The 25,207-nt window shown below is 37.1% G+C and overlaps 1 protein-coding gene across 2 annotated transcripts in view; it reads right to left on the bottom strand.

Annotated features, from left to right (window-relative positions):
• Positions 1 to 25,207, bottom strand: part of LOC137258099 (H(+)/Cl(-) exchange transporter 7-like) — a 144,632-nt gene that overhangs the window by 26,927 nt on the left and 92,498 nt on the right. For both annotated transcript variants that reach the window (XM_067795659.1, XM_067795658.1), the window contains exons 3-5: positions 12,549 to 12,623; positions 12,320 to 12,385; positions 11,208 to 11,343 (exon numbers count right to left, since the gene is read on the bottom strand). In XM_067795659.1, coding sequence (XP_067651760.1) covers positions 11,208 to 11,343; positions 12,320 to 12,385; positions 12,549 to 12,623 — 277 coding nt within the window. The remainder of the gene's footprint in view (positions 1 to 11,207; positions 11,344 to 12,319; positions 12,386 to 12,548; positions 12,624 to 25,207) is intronic.

The following is a 25,207-nucleotide window of genomic DNA, read 5'->3' as shown; positions in this document are numbered from 1 at the left end:
AACCTTAGTTTTCAGTGGGACTAGCCAATGATTTCATCACTCGGCTACCCAACTGCCTTTCATATGAAAGTAAACACTGACCTCATTGACAGGAGGCATTTAATAAAGGGAATATGGTGATGACTGTTGTTCTTTTTCCTAGTGTCACCTGGCTAGGCAATCATGCAATCTGGCAAAGTTCGTGAAAACTATGTTTGCAAAAAATGCATAATATGAACCAGAAATTTGTAACAATGGAACTTTATATGCCAAAGTACTAATAATCAACAGCTGTTTTGAAAAATTATGCAAAGCTTTACTCCAAAGAACATCTGTTGTTATACCAGCTGACATTGCCAAAATAACCTGAAAGTAATACAACGGGGAAAATAAGTGCGAGACCTATCCAGTGCATAAGGCAACCCCAGAGGAAACACTTCTAATTCAGGTGACAAAAACATTGAGAATAAACACGACAATGTACAGTTTCAGTAAACCTGCGATGCTGAACCCTGCAAGTGCCCGTGTACTCATCTTTCCTATCACTGCACTTCCACAACTTCATTAATGCAGTTTCCTTTTTATACTTGACCACACAGGAGGCACAACCAGGCATCTTCAACAAGGATGTTCCTGTAAAGCCATCATCATGGTCTTCAAAAGAAATTTTCAAATTTATCAAGAACGACTTGGTTATTTTCTTATTTTCTTAACCGGTTGGGTGTTGGAGGAAATAGATTTTTAAAATGAAATCATAACAAAATATCATGTTGCGCCCAGGGTTTACAACAAAATCATTTGCTTGACATGTTGGATGTTTGTAAATACAGTTAAGCAAGATATCAGAGCTGTATTTGTCTTCTCTATGCTGTGCTGAGCGCTGAGTGTTTGTTATAACAGGCGACTAATGTGACCAGGTGGTATGGCTCTGAAACTTGGCTGGCACATAGCATCGTATCCCAATAGCATGAACATATGCTCATGATGCTGACCACTGGATTGTCTTGTCAAGGCTTGATTATTTATAGACTGCCATCATATAGCTGAAATATTGCTGACTGCAGTATAAAACTAAACTCACTCATTCACTCACTGAAGGGTCAAGGAAGCAAGTGTTGCGTTACATGTAGTACAAGCATGTGTTTGATTATTTGCAGATGATCTCCATGTTGTGTGCTGAGTGTTGTTCAGGAGACAAGACAGTCAGTGTTGTGCTGTGCCAAGTAGCCCAATTCAGTAATGTGCAAAATACTAAGTATGCACTCTGCACACTTGTGGGATAGAACACCATAGTATGTAACAAGCAGAGATGTGTTTGTCTGGCAACTTGTGCAATGGCTGTCATTCAGTCAGCCATCTTGGAAAGCAAAACTGTCAACTACTTCTTGTACAGTCTTTCAGCACTGGAGACAGGAGATATATGAGCTTGACACACTAACATTCGAACAGGGCAACAGAGACGCGCGAGTCTCGCACAATGTTAGAAGTCATTTCTTCACAGCACATGAAGTCTTCCCACAAGGATTCCCAATCTGATAAAGAAACGAGACATTACTACAGTAATTAGGTGTCACATTGTGCCACAACATATATACTACTCAAAAAAAGTTAAGGAACAAACAGTTTTTTCATAACAAATTGACAATAAGCTTATGAAATATCAGGTGTCCTGTAACTTCTTTTGAGTAGAATAAATGGTTAACAGATCTGGTATCCATAATGGTGAGAGAATATGTTTACTACATGGCGTCACCAGAACTGTTTGTCTCGACACATCTCAGTCACCTTGGAGTCCGTCTGTATGGAGTTACCAACGTACACACTGTGAAAAGTGATCGCTGTTGTAGGTCCTCCCTAAATAATTCCCTACAAAAACAAGTTTTCCTGCAACATCTGTGCTTAAGGTAGATGTTGTTATGGCGCTTTTGTTTTTCATACGTTTGAGCTCAGTATCTGACTAAAAGGAAAGAAAATAATCGTGTCAGAGAGGCTGTTGCTCATCTGTTCATATAGTCAACAAGTCAACAAGTCAACAAATATAGACACTTAAACATAATCACTGTCTGCTACAGTTTAATTGTTACCAAGGACAGGAAAATACATGCTAGAGTTATGGCCACTTCTGCTAGCAGGTTAAAAGATGCTAAATGTGCCTGGTGAACTGCTTAGAGAGCATGGTAAAATCAAGGTCAAACCATAAAATGTGTAAACAAATCAAGCATATATCAAGCATTCTCAACTACTTACAACCACTGTACCAAATTTCTCAACATTCTTAAAAAAAATAGTAGAGTAATGGAATTCGACACCATATGAGTGAGTTAGTTTAGAGCAAAATTCCAGCAATATCATAGCAGGGGATACCAGAAATGGGCTTCACACATTGTACCTTGTCAGGATTTAAACCGGGTTTTGACATGAACACTTTAACCACAAGGCCACCCTATTGCCATTTTTCAACATGACTGCTGAGGCAGCCATATTGAAAAGCAGACTTGAACCTCTTGAACAAACTGTGGGTGATCACTGCCTGAATTTAGCATATGGAAGTTCAATGGTCCAGAGAAGAGATGGTTTGCGAAGGGAAGATGCCAAATTGCTATGTGGAAGAGCATTCAGGCAATGATATATCAAAGTTCACTTGATTTTCATTCAGTTGGTGTTAAACTCAGAATTCATTTGAATTTGTATGAATGTGGATGGTGTGGTATGAATTGCATCTGTCTTCTGATGTATTCACCCCAAACTGTTAATCCATCATCTGAAATTCAAATCTAATAATTTGGACAATATCCAGTTCTCCAACCGATCAACACCACCATTAACAACTGACAATGCATCTTGTTATAGAAAACAGCTCTTGCTTAAATCCTTACAGGCAACAAGAAACCTGAACCAAATCTGCCCAATAGTGCCACTGATTACCCATGAGGAATAGAGTTGATTATTTTTTTTTTTTAAAACCCAGGAAACCATATAATTCATTCCTGTCCAAATTCCATTAAAGAGTTATAAGAGGCAATTATTCTGTGCAGGTCAAGCACCCTTGTCACTACTGTCCTATTTAAAGTAACGCTGGCTAATTTGTGCTGCAATCAAAGGTCTCTTCTTAAGAGGCAGCATACTGTGAGAGGTCAGCGCCCTTCAGAGATTCTCGCCATAGCGACCACTCTTATTATTCACCAGGGACACCAGTAAACAAAAATTGATTTCCCAGATTGCTTCTCAGATTTGTACATCATTTTGCCAACACATTCACATACTGTGCAAAAGCCTTTTAAAAGGTTTGGCTATTATCATCAGACGATTAACCTAATATAATAGCGAGCACCACTATCAAGTTACTCAGCATTTCATGCAAAGCATCCTCATTCTATATAAACAGAACCTAGTAAAGCAAATTCCTGCACATTGTAAAGAAAGGAGTTGGTGAAAGTTTCATCTCCTGTTATTGCCTGCCTCGTTTTAAGCATTAAGGGGATTTGCACTCAAAAACAACATACCTAGCACGAACTGAGGGGTCCCTTGGAAATCTGTTCATGGTGACACCATCACCTGACACCTGGGAGCATTTGACAACAACCTAACCTTATGTCTTTGGTGATGAAAAATCCTTCCTCACATGATGTCACTACAGGACTCTGGTGAGTCATGTAAGCTGTCTGTGGATTCGTTGGCAGGTGAGAGAGGAAGGTACTTTTTGGCTACTTTTAAACACTCAGTATTAATTAACCACACGTTTTTTAAGAAGAAAAAAAATGGTGTTCATCTATGTAAATTACAGCATCTGTGCATATTGGGGCGTCTACTTATATCTATATATCTATCTACATATATCACATCATCACGTCACCTACACAATTTATCAATTTGTCAAGTATATACAAAAGGTTGTCCAAACCTTTAAGACCTGATCGAATGACCTATGTTTGTCCTCTACATCAAGCTGACAAAGGAGACCAAACTGAAATAACATTCAAAGCAGCATCAACACTAACCCCACTTCCTGAGCCTTGTTGCAATAAAATTTAACAATGCAATACGAAGCGATCAACCATGCTAGTCTGGGATTGAGTGATGATCATTCGCAGCCACATTCTCCAGTATTTATGTCTTCAATGACTTCACAAACCAGTTGAAAATTATGTGGGTGTTCCACACCAACAGTTAATTTGACATAACACCTGTATTCTCATAGCCTGGTGTGGGTGGGACACACTAGAACATTAGGATTTTCTCTCTTAGACATGCATACATCTGCCATGACGCTGCAGCGAGTGTGCATGGTTGGGGTTTTTCTAACCATCAAACTCCGGAGTAACAGAAATCTTATTTTGATGGTTGATTCAGTCATCTGTCAGATTCCACTGTGCTTGAATAAAAAATAGCAGAGAAAGCAGTGACTCTATGAGGTGCCAAAGACTGCTGCTTTCTAACAGCTGCCTTCAGATGGTTATAAGATGAAATCAATTGAAACTGATGTTATGTATTCAGATTTACTTCACAATGAAATTACTAGACTGTTAATGACAAACTAGGCTTCAGCCCTGAGCGTAATTTTCAGCCACGGTGGTTCAATTAGTCCGTGGCATGAGACTAAGGCAATGTCTCTGTGAAATCTTGTAATCAATGAAATACTAATTGAATAAAATAAAACTATCCGAATTGGCAAACTGTCAACCTGACTTTTTTTAGACCTTTAACAGAACTTGTTAGAATGTAAACTGATCAGGCCAGTATGATATTCATGAGGGTTTCTTTCCAGCAGATAGACTTCGTTAGCTTTAACTTAGACCAATCTCATTGCATCATTGCAATCTCTTTGCACTTAGCACTTCTTCAGATACAAAAATATATCTCAATTATCTTTATGAAATATATTTGAAAGGAGACAACACTAGCCACACATTCTAGACTTGCATGGGGTATGTTCTTGAGGGTGTCACACAGTAGGCATATTAACTGACTAATAGTTGTTTAATGCCACACTCAACAATATTCCATCTATACGGTGGTGGTCTGTTAATAATCGTGTCTGGATCAGACAATCCTGTGATCAACAGCATAAACATTGATCTATGCAAAATCAGATACGAGGACGTGTCAACTAAGTCAGTGAGTCTGATCAGTCAATCCTGTTAATTGGCTGTTACTAAAAGCATGGGTTGCTGAAGAACAATTCTAACCAGGATCTTTATGGGCCCCACCTGGGTCTGTGAACAGTACTGAGGTTAGGTCATACTGTGTTAGCTTTGGAAGACAGCAACAGAATGGAGCTGACAAACCTAGGAACATGATCTACTTTAACCTGGTGAGTGAGTGAGTTCAGTTTAGTTTAATGCTGCTTTTAGCAATATTCCAGCAATATCATGGCAGTGGACACCAGGAAATGGGCTGCACACATTGTACCCATGTGAGGAGCTGGGTCTTTGGCATGACAAGCAAATGCTTTAACAACCAGGCTTGACCAATGCCCAGCTTTAATCTGGGATAAGGAATAATGTTAGTCATTGATTCCTGGCACACCTAAGAGAAGAAACTCAGCGAAACTTCAGTTAATCCCCTTACCTCGTGAGTGCCATTGATTAGTGCTGAACTTAATAGTAATTGTTAAGTGAGGGGACACTTCTGAGTTGAACAAGACATCAGTTTGTCATCACCAAATCCATGGACATGCATTGGTTCTTATGTTTTTGTCTTGGCATGTCAAAGGGAAGTAACTCTACAATTTCAGTAGTCCATATGCACCACCATCCAAACGTTTTTGATGAAAAACAGAAATGTCAGATCAGTGCAGTCTGACTGTAATAGAGTTATTGCTTTCCATCAAAATTACATATTTCAGAGACAACGTATTTGTCTAGGACACCCTGCACACAAAAATGCCATCACTTCACGATAAACATTCTAAAATTATCAACCATGTACAAAATTTCAGACACAGTCCATAACTGTTTGGTATGTGGTATTACCAAACAAACACAGACACCTGTTTATTTGGCTAGCTCCGTTATTTACTGGAATACGAAACCAATGTTTATAAACAGTAACTATTTCAGCACAAGAACAACAGGAACTAATGGTGTTGAAGCAGCCCAGAGTACCCTGTCATTTGCCATACACAACTCAATTACAGGACCACCAGAATCTACACCAGCAACTCATGTTTTGCAATTCATTGTGGATGAGCTATTTAGGGATACAATTGTACAGACATACAAAGGGAGCTCTGATTTTCTATCTGTACTATACAAACACAGTGAAGGTTACAAAATGATACAGTTATTCTGTTGTGTCATGTAGCAGTTTCAAGGAATTAGGTGATGCTTTACGTCTTCGAGTAGTGTATGTATTAAAATACAAATAAAGGGTAATGACAAAAACAGTTTTCACTTCAGTCATATCTGTGGAGACATATTCTTAATAATCTGGGCCTAGATTTTCGAAGCTCCTTTAGAGCTAAGACAGTCATAAGTGCCATACATTAACATTAACATCCGACTATCTTAGCTTTAAGAGAGCTTCGAAAATTCTAGGCCCAGAACAGTCAAATATGTGTCATAAAATCATTAAAAACCAGAGGTACATGAATTTGCTGTCTGCAAACAGTCCTCTCAGCACTGCTTCCTCAAAGTTTAAAATCCACATATACCATCATATACTTCAACTAATGCATAAGTTTCAGCCCTTGACCATATTCAAGTCATAAGTACCAGAAACAAAAATTACCCAAATCTCTGGATCATATAAGCAAGAATCAATGAGGTAACTCATGCAACTGACTTTCTTGATAACCTTTTAGATGACCTTGACAAGGACATAACTCCAATACATGATATTTGTAATCTTGAATTTGAGATTTTGGGATTTGCAATGATGATGATGCAAAGACAATTCTTTTGTCTATGTTAATGTATGTGAGCTATGAAAGTCTTGGTGCTACTGCTCTTGAAAGTCAATGTTAAAGTATCAAAATACTGACCATGTCAGAACTATAACTGATATTAAACTATGGGAGTTACGCTCAGCTTGCTGCTGAGACTGAAGTAAATCAATGTTAAAGTATATCAGCTATGACTGTCACACCACAGCCACTGTTGTTAGAGCATGTTAATTTATAGGAGTTACGATCATCTTAGTGCTACTGCCATCTTAAATCTATGTGCAAGTAAAGTAGTCACGACTGCCTTAGAACAAAGATCACTTAATGGAATGTGCCCTGACATGAATAGTGGTGGGATTTGGCTGAAATTTCAAAATTTATAGTAGATTCATAACCATTCATTTTTCAGATTATCCAATTCAGGTTGTTACTACAGATAGGTATAACTTGGTTCTCTGTTGGTTTTTGTTTTTTATGTAGAAACTGCTCAAAGTGTAATGAAAAATAATGCAACTTGCCACTTTAGAGTGATGACTGATAAATCATAATATTCAGTCATGAGTTTGCAGTAAGTGAAGTGAGTTTTCTATGAATTAAACACGCTTTCAACATCCTAGAAATGTTCCATCGTCAAGAATTTCAAACTCTCTAACAGCAGTTCCAAAATCGTTTTGTGTTCAATTTTGAGAAAATGTGATTAGGCTCATATCTTCCATTTTCAAATGTAACATGACGCTGCTTACTACTTCAAAGTGATGACTGATATCTCATGGACATGCACTTCCCGGGGTCTTCAATTATTCAGTCATGTCTATTCAGTAAGTAAAGTGGGTTTTCAAAGAATCAAACACGACAACTTCTCTGGCATATTCCATCATCAAGTGTTTCAAACACTAAAACAGTAGTCCAAAATTGTTTGCGCTTGCCTGTGAGAAAACGTGATTGATTGCTTGGGCATTTGGTTACAGCAACCAATTTTCGAATATTACATTTAATTGGAACACCACTAATCTTTACCCCTATTATAGTTTGGGATTTCATTGTCAGATTAACAACAATCAACAACTGAAGTCCTGAGTGTTTTCTTCATGGAATACAAATATCAGTCATACATAAAACTTAATCTACAAATTTGATTCAAACAGATATATTTCTTGTACCCCATATATCTTGGAATGGAAATTTTTTGCATCATCACGGCGTACACAAATACAACATAAAATTTTCAAAACCCTTCAAAACCTCCAAATGATTGATAGCAAATCTGTAAATCACGTTTCCACGATTACTGACAAATGTTCTCATTAAATGTTCTAATGAGGGTCACATGGAAAACCGTATCATCAACAGAATGAAGTTTTATCATGATCGTAATCTACAAGCCGCAATAAAGCCACACTACCATCAAGTGCACTGCATCAATACAAATCTGTTATGCCATTTAACATTCCAGCATACTTCTGATGGTGGTAAATCGTTTGACAGGAAGCCACCTTTTCTGTGTCTGCTTCAAACATCTCACTGGCCAATCATAATATAAGTCATGTGAGAGAGTGGATGCTTCCCAATAAAGGCTAGAAGTAGATGTGACATGGCCCCTGTGATTGAAACCTGTTACAAAACTGTCTTGTACGAGCAGAGTTACTTCTGACAAGGGAAGCCATTATCTACCCTCATCCGTGAAGGATGACCTCGTCCAGCAACCAAAAACACTTCCTAAGAGTTCATGTTCTGTGTTTGTGCGAGTTTGTTTGCCTGTGGGTGTACATACAAACAAAACTTTGCACTCTTCAAGGTCTTGTAAAGCATATCTACTTCTCATCAAAAGTTTACATGTTGTGTATATCTATGGTTATATTGAACATTTATTTTACAATACATTAGTTCATGTCTAATCAGTGCCTTTAAACAGTATTAAATGTTTTCCAAAATTTGCAAGGTGGGGGGAGGATTATTTGCAAATTTTAGTCCAGTGAGTCTAAACTTTTGATTGGAAGTGTGTCTTTCATTGTGAGTTATACAATGGTCTAGATGATATGAAGTTACATCAAATCAATATTCTTATTCTTCAAAGTGTATTACTGTCTTGTCAAGCCTTTGCTTGTAGAACTAATTTTTTCAACAGTTCAATTTATCTAACACAAAATGAAGACTTAAAGGATCAGGTGACCTAATTATACTGAAAATTCTCTTCTGTCTTGAAAGAGATTATCAAAACTTTTGAGTACATAATGATAATCACTGAATGGTTCTGAATGGTTTGGAGTTCAAATGTATCATGTAATCCAGTAAAAGACATCAAATATCATCTTCTATCTTGAACATGTCTGAATTTTTTAAAATTTGAAGTCATCAAAACATTGTTGTGGAGTGATGACAAATGTCTGGAAGGCCTTAAGTATGATGTGATTTGTCTTGTAAACATGTTCTTTTAACATTATGGCACTTAAATCATTAAGTGATAGAAAAAGACCTGAAGATCTGAAGTATCATGTGATCTAACAAAACTGACAAAAAATCTTTCTCTGTCTTCTTGCGATTTTGTAACATTTTAAGTAACCTACAAATCACCACTGCATGATAGAAAGAGGCTGGAAGATCCAGAGTATCATGTGATTTAACAAAACATATCAAATATCAATTTCTGTCTTATCACTATTTTCCAACATTTTGAGCTATTTAAGACCACCATTACGATACCAAAAAGCTTGAAAAACTGAACAAACAGTGTTGCAACAGATGCAAAAACGAAACTTCCTCTCTCCAGACATCACCAATACAACAATTTGATTCCCATTTCTTACAAAGCAAACACTTTTTTGTGTAAACTTTGCAGTGCTCCGAGATGTTGTAACACAAAGCTGTTTGTGAATAGCAGATTACCTTCAACTCTGGCCACATGGCATAATGTTAAGTCTTTTGGAATGCAGTGTTATTTTGTGTCTAAACAAGACTCTGTGTCAGACTTTCATCTTAACTAGAACTTTTATGGGATCAGTTATTTTCATTAGTTCTGAGGTTTTCATCATCTAGGAAAGTCATTCTGAATAGGTATTCACCTTTGTAACTTCATACGACAATGCCAGAGAAAAAACAGAATGCTTTCAAACAGATGTACAAGAAGGAAACGAATTGTGAAACTAACTTTTAAAATCTGAGGTTTTTTTAAAGATCAGAGAGTGGATGTTGTGTATCAAAATCAGAGTGGTTGGCATCTTGGTAATAACCTTGCAATTAAACTTACAACTTAGTTTTCAAAAAGGGAAAACAGTAAATGCACATGGCTAAATTCAGGGCTCATCTGGATGGAGTTGGGTCTGAATTCTCACTGAAAATGTTGTGAATGATGACAAGTGAATACTACAACATGGATGTTCATGATATCACTGGCCTGTTTGGTACTTTAAGGTTACAGTCTGAATTATGACAGCATTACCTCAGTCTGTAGCAAGACAAACCAGTGATTGACATCATGAGCATTAATGCCAACTTGAGCAAGTTTGAAATGAATGAGTTTAATTTTAATAATGATAATGCATTGCATGCTCAAAAGTGCTGAAAAGTAAGTTTTGAGTCTTATGACTCTTTTACCAATATTCCAGCAACATCTGACACCCCAAAACACTAGAAATGGGCTTCACACATTGCATCCATGTGGGGAATCAAACACAGGGTCTTCAGCATGTTGAGTGAACACTTCAACCACTTGACTACCTCTATACCCCAGTCAAGTTTGGACAAGACAATGGGCTTCACACATTGCATCCATGTGGGGAATCAAACACAGGGTCTTCAGCATGTTGAGTGAACACATCAACCACTTTACCTCTATTCTCCAATCGAGTTTGGACAAGACAAATCTGTGACTGGTGGCACAAGCATGAATCTGTACTGCAGGTTATTATAATAAGCCAACCAGGTCACTTATCAATGTATCAATTTACTGCTATACAACAGTAAGTTGAGCACTGACCTGACAACTGACCCGTATTAGCATGTGCTGCTCACTGCCATTGTGAGTGAAAGGGCCTCAGGGTGTCCATGATCAAGTGTAGAGCGATGGATAAAGCGCACTGCATGTCTCAGCAAACTCATACACGCTGAATCTATTTCATTGTCAGGCACTGCTTGTGCACTAGCATACATCTGCTCTACCTTTCACAAACCAAATTGATTTGCTCATTTGCAGTGTATTGCCTACTTCTTGTAAACCATTCTCTGGTCCAACTTTAACCTTGTTTGCCAGTAGCAGCTTACAACCAATACTGTTTGCTGAGAACATGAAACACTCAATGTGTAATGTATGTAGTGTACAGTACAGATGCTGTTGTGTCAGAAAGGATACGAGTTTTAATGAACTCAAATTTATGGTGAGCTATGATTTCCACAATGATTTGAACTCCTGCTGCTAGCAGCGCTGTTCCGATCCCGACAAAGAACATGATGACCCAGCGAGACACAGCCTTTATTGTCAGAGCTTTCTGAAAACAATCATCGTCATCATTACATCAGAACACTTTAACATATGACAGGAAATATTTCAGGAACTGTTCAGGGTCCCATCCCACAATCAATCTTGGCACAAAGAAATTCATAACTCCTGTGCTTTAACCTACTTTTTGAAAATCATAGCACCAACACTACATCGTGGAACGGGATGCTGGGATTTGTCAGGACACTGTTGGGTGCCTAACTTTCAACAGCTATTCCACATTCCCCATGGCTTGTTTCTATATAGGACCAAAGGATAGGGTTGATGAGAGCCCTTTCAACCAAATGGAAAAGTAAGGATTTTGAAGAAAACATTGTGAAAATGGTATTACAATTATCACATGTTCCAGCAGTTGACTTGCAGTTGGTTCCTTTCTTATAGATACATCTGGTTCTTCAAGTTCCCAAGAATGATTGAAATGATCAAACAAAGACAATACTTCCTAATTATTGCACATCTATTAGCCATAAAACATGCAATTTTTAGATGGGCTCAGATTCAAACCCTGGAAGAAGCACCCTGAAAAACCAGTATTTTCAACACACTCTATAATCATGTAACTCCTGTATCTTGTCAATCTCTAAGAGCCAAAATAAACAAATTCTAGTTTTCATTCATGTGAACATATTTCTTAACTGTCAAAACCATTATTTTCTTGAACTATGCAGTCTTGCTCATCCAAATTGGTCATATTGTATTTAAATCAAAATGCCTAAATTCAGGTTTTCAAGGTGCTACATGGCCGAAAAAAGAGAATATGACCTTTTTTAAGGGCATACTTTTCCAGTTGCACTGAATATATTCTAAAATGATCACTACCAGTAACAGTTACATTTCACACCATTGTATTTTTTTCCAATTTGCTCAACACAGGTATTCAGTTTGAATTCCTAGATAAATTAATTTTGTTGCAACCCTTTATTCATCAAGAGTGACTCAACACACTATATATTATGTTTACTGACCTTGGACTTGTTCCTCTCGTCTTCTTCAAGGGCAAGGTCACTCTCAACTGGGTCATAATTAAGACTCTGAAGAGACAACAATGAGTTCACAGAACCTGAACTGTAGATAAAAGCTTTGAAAATATCTTTAATCAAGTGACAGAAACTATAGACAACTGAAACCAATTCATAGTTCATCTGTTACAGTGGTCATTAAAGGAGCTTGATATTACTGAAACACTTTGCTTACCTCCCATTTGGACACCAGTCTTTTTCTGAAGCGTGGAGAATTCTCTCCATATTGTTTCATGCGTTTGTGAAACTCCTGAAAAAAGTAAAATGTTATTAAAGGAATGAAAACCATGAGATAAAGTTGACCACTTGTTTTTCTGGTCCACTTTAGATTATGTGGACATAACTGGACAGAGCAATTTATTACAACACTAACAGTGCAGCACTCTGCATTGATAACTCAGGTATTATGAAGATGTGAAAGTCTAACCATTCACACAAAATCAAGCATAACGATATACCATACACTGTCATATATTTTGAAGACCCAAAAAAGAATCCTGCAGAGGGGTCTCATATCTAAGGGTAACACTTTCATCAAACCAAAAATTGTTTCAGTAAGAAGCTGACATTGTAATCATTTTACCTGAATGGCCAAGAGAAAGTGACTGTCAGTGAATTCATCATTTAAATTAAACATCAATAGACAATATGCAGGTATCAATGTTACCATAATGGATGTCAAACAATGTCATACCCTCAAAAAACGAAAGCAACCCAATTCTTTTCCCTGGCAAACTCTGTCAGTACCTAACAAATAAGCAAAAAAAGTAGGTCACAGCTATAGAAACCTAGACACCAGTAGGTAAATGGTTTGCACAAACATGCTGTCTTAGTTTCATCACTTCACTTACATGATGGATGTGACCCAGAAAGTAAAAATGTTTGGAAAGGCTTGTCAGAAATCCTAAACTTTCACTATGACCTTGACCTACAAATGTAGGCCAAAGGATGAAGGGAAGTCACTATTTTTGTGTCAGTAGCTGTGAATGTCTTACAAGGCAAAGGATAATCTTGCAATATTGTAACTTTAAATAATATCTAGACCTTCAATTCTTGCACACAGAATTTGTAGAAACTTCACAAGGTTATGAAGCTCACCGGAACACAAATGTTGAAGGCTGCTTACAAATGGATGAGAAAATATCAAAACATATACATTTCAACAGTTCATTGTCACACAGAATTTTTCAGATACTGAACTACATATTTTAAGTAACCACCATCACACATCATGGAAAATAAGTGTTCCTTCTCAAATAAATAGAATTTTATGCACTTTTTTTTAAATTTTAAAACATTAAAAAAATCAATTTAGAAACATATGTACTAAAAATAAATGTCAGAAAAACAAATCAAGTAAAGATGAAGATATGAATATACAAGTATGAAAACCATTGACAGATCAGAAGTAAAACTGCAAAAAGAATTTGATGCACAAAATATTTGAAAGAAAATGCTCACGTATTCCAGAAAAACTCATGTAGATTTTGAGAAACTTGAAGCTAATGAATATTATAATATATTATAATGCAAAGAAGAGTTAATTTCAACACAATGACTGACCCGACACTTTTTCCTTGAAGATTTCGATACCCCAGACAACCTTCGGAACACATATCTGTCCCTCATCAATCGATCAAATTGGTACTTTTGGAATTTTTCCATCCTGATGTAATGCTTGCATAGACTACAGACTTGTGATTGAGTCAGCAGTTACTTCAAAGAGTGTAGTGTGTCAATGCCCTCCCCTGACAACAGCAGCTTGTTTTTGACAGAGGCTGTTTCAGTGCCAAGTTCCCAATGGGAAGTACACCTCCTGCTGATCATCATTGTACCAGGTCTCACTTTCATTATCCTTGTGCTGTACCTGCTGTACCTGCTGTACTTGCAAATAGGTGTTTGCATGTATGCTTGTGGCCACTATCTGGTCATTTACCAATGGATTCATGAGTTCTTTTAGGTGCACAGGGCTGTGTACTGTACTCTTGGGTTTGTGACAACAATGAAAGAGTTTGCACATGAAGTTGACTCCAAGGTTTTTACACCTGGTCAAAGATGGGTTTAATCCTAGCACCTAAAATTTGTGGCACCTCAAGCTCACTTTCTAGGGTCAAGCAAGGTTTGTGGGGTCTCCCGCTGTAATATGCTGGAATATTGCTAAAAGCGGTATAAATTCAAAACTCACTCAATCACTTTCATGGATTTATGCCTTCCGAAATCTTACAACCAAGGTTAAAGTGGTATTGTTTCTGTTTGGCCCATGAGATCAGCACAATTTCAAAACTGGATAAACTGTTCGCAAAAATTCCAAACTTTTTCAGGGATGTTCAAAAGAATAAGAACAAAAGCTACAATGAACTGACAGATGGAACGAAATCAAACAGTTCTTTTGGTCCAAGCCAGCTGCTGTATATGCTATTTTAAAATGTCCATAATATTGGTTTTTGTTTAACATCACACTCAACATTATTTCAGCAATATGGCAGCAGTCTGTAAACACTCAAGTCTTGACCAGGCAATCCGAAGATCTACACAAAATGCGCATAATAAACTGCAGTTAAAATCAAAGAATTAGTAATGTGCCAAAAAGGCTTATTCTAGAGCTCCTATTAAAAGTTCTTTAGATCTGAATTTAAGTAATATATTAACTGAAATTGACTTCAAAAAAGAATAGATAAAATATGGCACCAAAAATTTCATTTTGGGTTATGGACTTTGAAATTCTAAAGGTGATTTAGCTATACGAACCAAAAGTCGCAGAATTGCAATTGAAACATGTCTGTAAATGTTCATACCAATGTTTCAAAGTTTTTGCAGCCTCAAAATTTGACATTTTCAATGGTGCAGCAGCCTTTGTTGAACTGCTATGGTTACCATTAGCCTTTCTGTAAATGTACAACATGAAAGTGTATGATATTTCATGGGGATGCAATATGGGGGGTCAACATGCTTTAACTATTTTAGATCAAAACAGTGGTTATTACATTGGGTTAGAGTGAACAATACCAGTATTTCACAGATTCCTGTAACTGACATTCAAGAGAGCTAAAATGTGTGCTAGGAGCAGCAGTTCTTTACAAAAAACTGAAAATGGTCATAGAAGCATGTAGAATTGTTACGGTCAGTAATTAAAAGACATGTCCCTAAGATGCTAGTAGTTAAGTTCCATTTGCTACAAAATTACTACAAACAAGTAGCCATTTAAATATCAAAGTGAGTGAGTGAGTGTGGTTTTACGTTGCTTTTAACAACACTCCCACAGTATCATACCAAGACACCAGAAATGGGCTTCACATATAGTATCAAGCCCAGGTCTTTGGTGTTATCAGCAGACATTTTGAACTACTAGGCTACCTCATCGACCATATCAACAGGAATTTTCAGGCAATATCCAATTATACAAGCATGCATTGATTTGTTTCCTTGCTTCTGATGTCAGCAGTTTCTGGTTAAATTGTCAAGAAAACACAACAGAACTCTCATATTCAGGATTCCATTTTGAGAGCATTAATTTGGATCAAAAACATTCCTCATTATTAAAGGAAAGAAAGGGTACAATATGTTTTGCCCATTAGTTGTCATTAAGAACTATTTTTCATAAATCCCACCTTCACATCAATTTTCTCCAGGGGCACAAAGAAAATTGATAAATGGGAGCACTTATTGAAATCACAAACAGAAAGTTAAATTTGGTGTCAGAGATTGAAAGGTAGGGAACAAATTGAGTTAAAACATTGACAATACACAACCTTTTTTATAATAATTACACAGAAACTGCATAAAACTGGTCTCCAAACAAATATGCAATACACACACGGAAATATTGACTGTCATAAATTTTAAGTCTTTGTAGGGTGCTCAATGATTACTCAAACACTGGTTCAAATATTAAGTTTGTTCATGGACATGTACTGGAACAAAACACTTAATACAGTCAACATGATATAACAAATTTCCTAATTTCAGATACGGAGAAAACCAAGTTTAAATGTCTTTCAGAGAAAATTTAGAATGAAAGTCAATCAAGTTTAAAGGCATAAAGTCCTGCTTTTTTGACAATATTTTTCGTCTATGGAGCATTAGCTTCTTGTTGATACAATAAACTTATGACTTGTCTGAAATCACAAACTGAAACTTAAAGGCAAACAGCTTCAAAACATGGCTGTGTTTCACAAAAGCCTCCTAAATTTAGGAGGTCGTAGCCAATACGACCTTGTTTACGACCTTCTTCTGACCTCCTTTACGACCGTTTCACAAAGACATCGTATCCATGGTGTACCAAGGGGTCCTAAATCCATGTCGTACATCGTTTAAGAGGTACCTTGTTGCACAGCAATGCATACACCTAGACCAAACAGGCAACTGCGTATCTTGTTATTCCCAAAGTTTTTTTTCCAAATAGAAACTGCAATATTAGTCCGAACACTTGTGTAAAGGTTTAAATATGGTCCGCTACTCTAAATGTGTAACCTTCTTTCGTAACATTTTTTCAATCAATCAAAACCTTTCAAAGAATGAAAACGTATACCCTATATCCACGTATGTTGTGACACATAACAAGGATAAAGGATGATACTGAAATTGGCTTCATGCAAAAATATGTGAACCATGCGCAAAATATACATCATATTATTGAAAGTGTAATCGGAAACTTTTCTGTTTACTCTTGTTCACCCGACCTTCACCTCAAAGAAATTGCCTAATATGTACAACAGTGTTGACGTATGACATCACATCCGATGACCGATTTCTTGCAAAATGGCGACATCGCTGACAAGGAAGGGTGCACAGGATTTGCGAGGACTCTTCTCTTGATTCAGGGATCATTTGAACATAAATATGATATGCAAGTAATCACAGTGACTCTGACTATCTGTGTTTTGCACGGGAATTTTGACTTATCAAGTGTCAAGACTTTGCATTATATTTAATTTCAATTTCAATTTCCTCTTTCCTGCTATGATACTCTTTCCATACATACATATTGAGCCATTCAAAGCAATGAACAGCCGACTGGATGCCCGAATTTTTTTTATAAACTGCTACACACTGTAAAATCGGAGTTTTTGTTTGTTTACATTTGGAACTAGTGCAGTCTTTGTTTTCACACCCAATATGTTTCGCTTCATTTTATCTAGACTCTTGGTATTGGTGGCAAAGACCAAATGTAATATCCGCTTAACAGGTATGGGGAATTCACTGATGCATTTGTCGCAGCTAACTATGGAATATTCGTGATGTAATAGGCGTCTCAATACCGGCCTTCGCGACAAGAGATTTTGTAAACACTATCCAATATGGCGGAAAGTGCACTTAGGAGTTCGTGTGACTATATTTTCGAAAGCATCCCAACCAATTCTGTGATCATCATCAGCGTTTCAGATTTTTCAATGGTAATATCCTGAAAAACTTATATCAGTGACTGACAGCATCTTATTTTTCAAATTAAACAGCCATAGTAATTGACCGATTTTCACATTTGAAATCATACTGTACATCAAATAATGCTGTGAATTATGATTTCGTGTTGTGTCAAAAATGGTGGGTCTCTAACGTTCTACATAGTTGGAAAACAACATGCCTGGGAAATCTATATCTCAACATCATGTCAACATTCGAACTGTCTCAAAATTTCTCAGGCTTTAAAAGTTGGCATGTTTTAATCACTTGCAGTACCATAATCGTTGACACCATCTTTGTACTGAGTAGTGTTTACGACCTCCTAAAGCTTTTATGACAGGTCAATCGGGGTCCTAAATTTTGGGCTGTTTGACAGTTTTTGACAGTGTAAATGTACGAGGTCTTTGTGAAATGGGCTAAAAAAGTAAGAGGTGATCTACAACCTGCTTTACGAGGTTTGACCGGTAAGAGGGCTTTGTGAAATGGGCCCCAGGTAACAATTGCCATGTATGGAAATGTAAACAATTGCTCTGAATGTCAAAGACTGTCGCAAGTGGTGTTGTCAGTCTTTGCCGAACTGGCCTCAATCTCAAGTTGCACCATAGGATATTCATAAAGAGCATTCAAAGGGACGTGACTCTATGGAGTTCGTTTGAAATAAAGTTCGGTTGGTAGAGGGTGAGATGGTTAGTGGATTTAATGCAGTGTTGCATAAAATCATTCAAACATTTTAATTTCATGCTGTAATCTCAATACGAAATTTTTGGAATAAATCATATGGTAGCTTTGCTGGGATCCAATTGTTAGTATTAACGTGAGAAATGCAATATTGATTTTTTTTAAAAGAAGTCTAGTGTGCCTTTAAGATATTTGACACAATTTTCACTGTCCCTGTTTGATAAAAAACACTTTTTGAAGGAAAATGAGATATTTTTCAGCATTGCAAATGCCTTTCTTGTAAAAGCAATCTCTAGATGTCAGTCAGTACTGACGTAAAGTCGGTTTGTCATTTCATGCCACACTCAGCAGCATTCCATCTATATGACAGTGATCTGTAAATAATTGTGTCTGGACCACACAATCCAGTGATCGGTATCATGTGCATCGATCTTCACAATTCGGATACGATGACATTTGTCAACCATGTCATGGCTGAAAATGCTGGTCTCATTATATTTACCCATCACCTAATCCCTTTAGTCACCATTCAGTCCATGCATTGGTTACTGACAACCAATTCTAATTAAGCCACATCTTGACGGGCATATTAGCAATGCGTAGCACGATTCAGGTTTTCGATGTACCCCATTCTTTATTAATTATCTCTATGGGAGTACAGGTGGTCCAGTGGTTTCAGGTTGAACCATCCACTGTGCAGAAACCTAGAACATGGGTTCAAATCTAAAGTTTTCTGTTTGTCATCACCAGAAGACATGTCAGTTCCACTGTAAACATCTGATACCTGCAGGGGTGGTGTGGTTGTGTATTGGTTACAGTGTTCACTTTTGGTCTGTAAATAATCAAGACTGGACCAAACATTCCAGTGATAAAAATCATGAGATTCATACCATGCACCTGAGATACGATATGTGTAAACCAAGTCAGCAGATCATGTTAGTCACCTCTTACGACAAGCATGGGTTACTGAAGATTTTACTGGATTTTCATGGATCTCAAAAAAAACAAACAGAAGGTGACCTGTTAATAAGTTACTCTAGACTATACATTCCAGTGATTCATATTGTGAGCAAAGTTCTGTGTCATACAGTGACATCAGTCAACCAAATCACCAAATCTCAGTCCCCATTCACTCGTCTCCTTAAACAATACTAACCCCACAGAGCTTAGACAGGTAATCTGGACACCTGGAAGGTGTCATGGTAATGAGCTGGATCATGTGACTAACAGATTACACAATGTATTAAGTTACTCTCTTAAAAGGTTTTACATTCACCTGTTTTGAATATAACACATGATTAAGACATAGAAAAACTCAAAATTTTAGCCTCCAAGTGAAGAATTTATTGCCATTTCTAACGAATATGACGTCAGGAATCAACATATTAGGTATCCGGGTAGGTTAGGGTAATAGGGTATTGGGTACACGGGAAGAAAATTTGGACCTGCCCCAGCACCAACCCCAAAGAATCCCAACAGGAGCAACTATTGATAAGTAATAAGCAAGACATATCTGTTGAGGTACTAACATTACACTGATTTACACAACACTGGAGGGGGCATTGGTGTATCTGTGATAGATACAGTTCTGTAATAACAGCCCATCCCTAGATAAGCCTCTTGTATACATGTCAGGAGAATTGCTGCAAGTAATGTCAATAAAATATGTTCCCATCCCTCTGGTGCCAGGGACAGTGGAGTAGATGTGCTCACATTCAAATCTAGGTTGCCAATGCCATTGTGTTGTTAGATACCATTCATTTTGTACCAGGGCTAGCTAAAGAGATCAGAATCAGAATATTGTCGACTGGATGAAATATTGATGATTATTGTTACATGAAAAACGTGTTGTCATACATAAACTTTTAAGATAGAATAAAGTTTGAATTTACTCAATACACAAAATTCACATTATTTAAATTATTTAAACTGCTTTTAAATCATAATTAGGTTTCTGTATTGTTAGTAATCCATGCATAAGCATTTCACTGCTCACTTGTGGTTTGAAATATATTCAAATCTTTAGAATTTCGTGGACAATTTTTCTCAAACTTTCCTCTCCAATATTTACATTAATTGATCAATATTTAATTAATGATTACTGATCTAACTGATCTATTCAATAGTCAGCCCTATTTTATACATCAGAACTGCGTGAAGAAAACTTCAAAATTAGTTTTGTGTTACAAGTGAATCTTCAGTCTTGTTACAAGAAGGCACTTGTTTCTGTATTCAATAAAAAATGTAATTGAGGATTCCTGAATGCACAATAGTAATGCCATGCAATTATGTTGTTGTGGCTTTTTAATACCTCTGTTCCTGATATATAATGCCCGTGCTCGGTACTGATTTTCTTTGGCAGATAGAAACGAACGGACTCATTGTAGTAAAAAAATGAAACTTAATTGTTTTCGAAACCTGACATTCAAAGCTCAGCGAACGATCTCAGTTTGGTGTTACTGGACACTGCTCAAAGATGCAAGGGGATCATTTCTGGGCACGAAGATGACCTCGACATCATTTCCCTCATAGGCGGACAGGTGGCATATTGCTCTGGGCAGAGTAAAACCAACCACTTTCACACTCCATAGGAGATGTCATATGAGTGAGTGATACATGCTTGCGAAATGAATCCCTGTTAGATATCACTTTTATTGCATGTGCATTTGAAATATATATGTTTGTAGCAGGGCACTCTCTGTCATGCAAAGAAATGAAACCCAGTACATATTGTACAGCAAAAGAAATTCAAGTTTTGAAAAATTTAAATCTCATAAAGTAAGTGTCCATGTTTTTTGTCTTCTAATTGAAACCTTGACAAAAAAAAAATTAAAACATTTGCATTTCTTTTGCTTATCTGTATATAATTGGTTATCTACTGATTGAAGTAACTAATCCATTACACACATTAACTTTTGTTTACTTAACAAATTAATCCTAGCAAAATATGCTGCTATTATATCACTGACTGAAAATACATTCACAACTAATCATTCGACCATAGGTGATTCTTTAACACCAGATACAACAAAAAAGAGAGTTTTTCAAAGGGTGAGTGAGTGAGTTTAATTTTACGCCACAGTTGGCAACATTCCAGTTATATGGCAGCAATCTGTTAATAACCAAGTTTGGACCAGACAATCCAGTGATCAACAGCGTGAACATCATTCTACACAATTTAGGATATGATGACATGTGTCGACCAGGTCAGCGAGCCCAGCTTGATCCTCTTAGTCACTTCTTATGACAAGCACACTGGAAAGGGGGAGGTATGCCATACTCAGCAATTATCATTAAGGCATAAGGTCGCTTTTCTATGATGCTGAATTTAAACTGAACCTTGCATTTTTGTTGGTAAGCAGTTTAAGAGACATCTGTAACAAACAGAGCCTACAACTGAAAATCCTCAAACACGGCAAACTGATGCACTATTCTACTTAATTGCACTTACCATAACATCAGGAGACAAAATATGTTTTAAACGTAACAAAACATCACTGAAATGGTTAGTTTATAGTCAGATACGTTCCACTTTATTACCCATTCAATGTGTAATCATGCATAACTCACTGCAGTATCATAAAGGTTTTAAATTTCAGTTTTCACAGTGATTTATTTCAATTTAATCACATCGAAACTTTCCAAAAGTGCATTCTGGGACCAAGCTAACATGATCTTGTAGGAAAAACTAAAGTGTTTCGGAGTCACAGTTATGATGTTGAGGTGTTTTCTGTAATAAATGCTTCAACTTTGTTCCACCACTACCATTAGCAGGCTGCATCAATGGCAAGCCGTGAAATAGCATGCATACCAAGTTCCTTGCACATCATGATAGGTAGACTGACATTTAGTCCCTGTAATGTAGTTATCTGAATATATATGTGCCAAAATATTTTAAAACATAACCCAAAAGGAACCTGGAAGCATTCTTCATTTTCTTGAGCTGGTGCATTATCCTCGATCTGCCAAATCGTTTGAGACATGAGTTTGGCTCTCTTTTTTATTGATTCTCTAGGATCAGGCACAGACTACTTGATGCCATGACTGATGTAAGTTGATGGCCTGGGGTATGATACTGCATTGTTGTTAGACAACCATGGCAGAGAAAGAGCAACAGCGTTGGTTTTGTTCAGACTGCTATATGGTGCTAAATGCCTTGTCTGAGGAACAGGTGCATCCTTGATATCTCCAGGGTATACATTCCGACAAGTCTCCACTATACCCTTAACGCATCTATGGCTCTGCCTGATAAATTTATTACCTCCCTTTTTACTGGCTTTTTATCCAATCAGGTGTATACACTGAAAAGTTGAGCGAACCAATCACAACTATCGCTTTTTCGTGAGTGAGTGAGTGAGTGAATTTAGTTTTACGCCGCACTCAGTAACATTCCAGCTATATGGCGGCGATCTGTAAGTAATCGAGTCTGGACCAGACCATCCAGTGGTCAAAAGCATGAGCATCAATCTGCGCAATTGGGAACCGGTGACATGTGTCAACCAAGTCAGCGAGCCTGACCACCCGATCCCGTTAGTCGCATCTTACGACAAGCACAGTCGCCTTTTATGATAAACATGGGTTGCTGAAGGCCTATTCTACCCTGGGACCTTCACGGGTCCTTTCGCTTTTTAAATTATCTAACAGATTAAGGTTGGTAACACAAACCACGCAGAGGTTCTCTGAAAGAGCTATAAGGAGTCCTTGGTTATATGCTTTTAATGTTTCGGACCTATAAATTTGTCTGTAAATTTGTACAGTATTTTCTATAAAGGTCTTAAAATGGAATTTTGCATTTTGTTTCAAATTCAATTCAACAGATTTAAAAATATGCTGTATGTTATAACTCCATACATAAAACACAGAATACAGAATGTTTATCTCCTGAGGGTTAAAATCTTGACGTCTTTGATGAAATTTGTAAATTACAGAACTTTATGTCTGAAATTAAAGATTGTTACTTTATGGAGAGCCATCACCGTGATTGACTAGTAATAATATCAGCCGATGAAACTGAATTACTTGAACTCTAAACTTTCGCTTTTTAAATTATCTAACCGATTACTGTTGGTAACACAAACCACGCAGAGGTGCTCTGAAAGAGCTATAAGGAGTCCTTGCTTATATGCTTTTAATGTTTCGGACCTATAAATTTGTCTGTATGATTTCCCAAGAAATCGTTCGCAAACCTTCGCACTTGCGACCGCTACCTTTGTTGACACTGCCAAGCTTGGCCATAACGGCGGCCTAGCTGATTGGCTACTGTGAGAATGTAGAGCCAGCAAAGGGAGATAACAAAATTTTCAGGCTGACCCGTAAATGTGTCCAGGGTATAGCAGGACTTATTGGAACGTATACCCTGGAGATATCGAGGATGGAACAGGTGTGGCTGTACTTACCAATCTCTCAAGGGATTGTTTACGCCATGTTTAGAGATGGCCAAAATTGCTGTAAGAGGTGCCTACAAGGCCTGGGGGAGCAGGCTTGTTGACTTGGTTAACGTATCTTAATATCACACTTGTGAAAATCAACCATTAAATCAATCACTGGATTGTCTGCACTGGATTTGGATTATCTACAGACCGTCGTGATATAGGTGGAATATCCAATCCCAAAACAAACAAAGAAAAAAACAATAACAAAAGAACAAAGAGAACTGAGGTAATCTGGACAGCGTTATGATGTGAACCTATCATGACGTACATCAAAAAGTGTACTTTATCACTGGATCAGTCAGTGCTTTGATCTGTCAATGCAGCATCAAAGAGAAACAAGGCTTAACTGACAAGGTAGCGAAAAAAACAATCACACCCTTCATGAATCTTCTGATATGAAACATGTTGACACATGTTGATGTAACATGCAAGCTAGCCTTCATGGTCTGTACTTTTATTGACTCATGTACAAAAATGTCCATAACAAAAGATTAGTTGTTAGATTCTTTATACATTTTTGTTGATAATTATCTGATTATGTGTTTGTCACTTTACTAATCCCAAAATACACTTATGTGATGAGTGTGAAATTGGCAAATTTGGCATGAAATGATTGGGCCTGAATGACATGGCGAACATGAAGTCCTTGACAACAGAGTTTGGTATGTGTGGAATTTCTTGGTGAACAACATCTGAGGTTTGAAAGACTGTGTGGTTCATGCTCATCCAGCAGTTCTTTATCGACGAAGTACATGTATGCATGCGAGTTGTTGCAAATGTCTGTTAGAGTTGTGTCCCTTATCCTGGTCAGGATCAACTGATGAAGAATTCAAGTCCAAGATTTGCCAAATTTAATCCTTGTTCTGTTTGGACCCAAGATCACAAATGCTTGAACATCCAGGAATATAGCAGTATTTTCTATAAAGGTCTTAAAATGGAATTTTGCATTTTGTTTCAAATTCAATTCAACAGATTTAAAAATATGCTGTATGTTATAGAAAACACAGAATACAGAACGTTTATCTCCTGAGGGTTAAAATCTTGACGTTTTCGATGAAATTTGTAAATTGCAGAACTTTATGTCTGAAATTAAAGATTGTTACTTTATGGAGAGCCATCACCGTGATTGACTAGTAATAATATCAGCCGATGAAATTGAATTACTTAAATCAATTTTGTACATCCCTTTTGAAAGCAACGTATTTCCCAGCAATGCTAGTTACAAACTTTTGACAGATAACAATCAACTTCACCCAGTGCTATAATAACAAATTTTTGAAAGTGTCATCATGAAAAATTGACTTTGTGGTTTAAAGGTTCCACA

The sequence above is a fragment of the Haliotis asinina genome, chromosome 12 (genome assembly GCF_037392515.1).
Source record: "Haliotis asinina isolate JCU_RB_2024 chromosome 12, JCU_Hal_asi_v2, whole genome shotgun sequence".
NCBI classification, from domain to species: domain Eukaryota; kingdom Metazoa; phylum Mollusca; class Gastropoda; order Lepetellida; family Haliotidae; genus Haliotis; species Haliotis asinina.
Note: the sequence above shows the minus strand (reverse complement) of the source record. Positions and strands in the feature narration are given on the sequence as shown.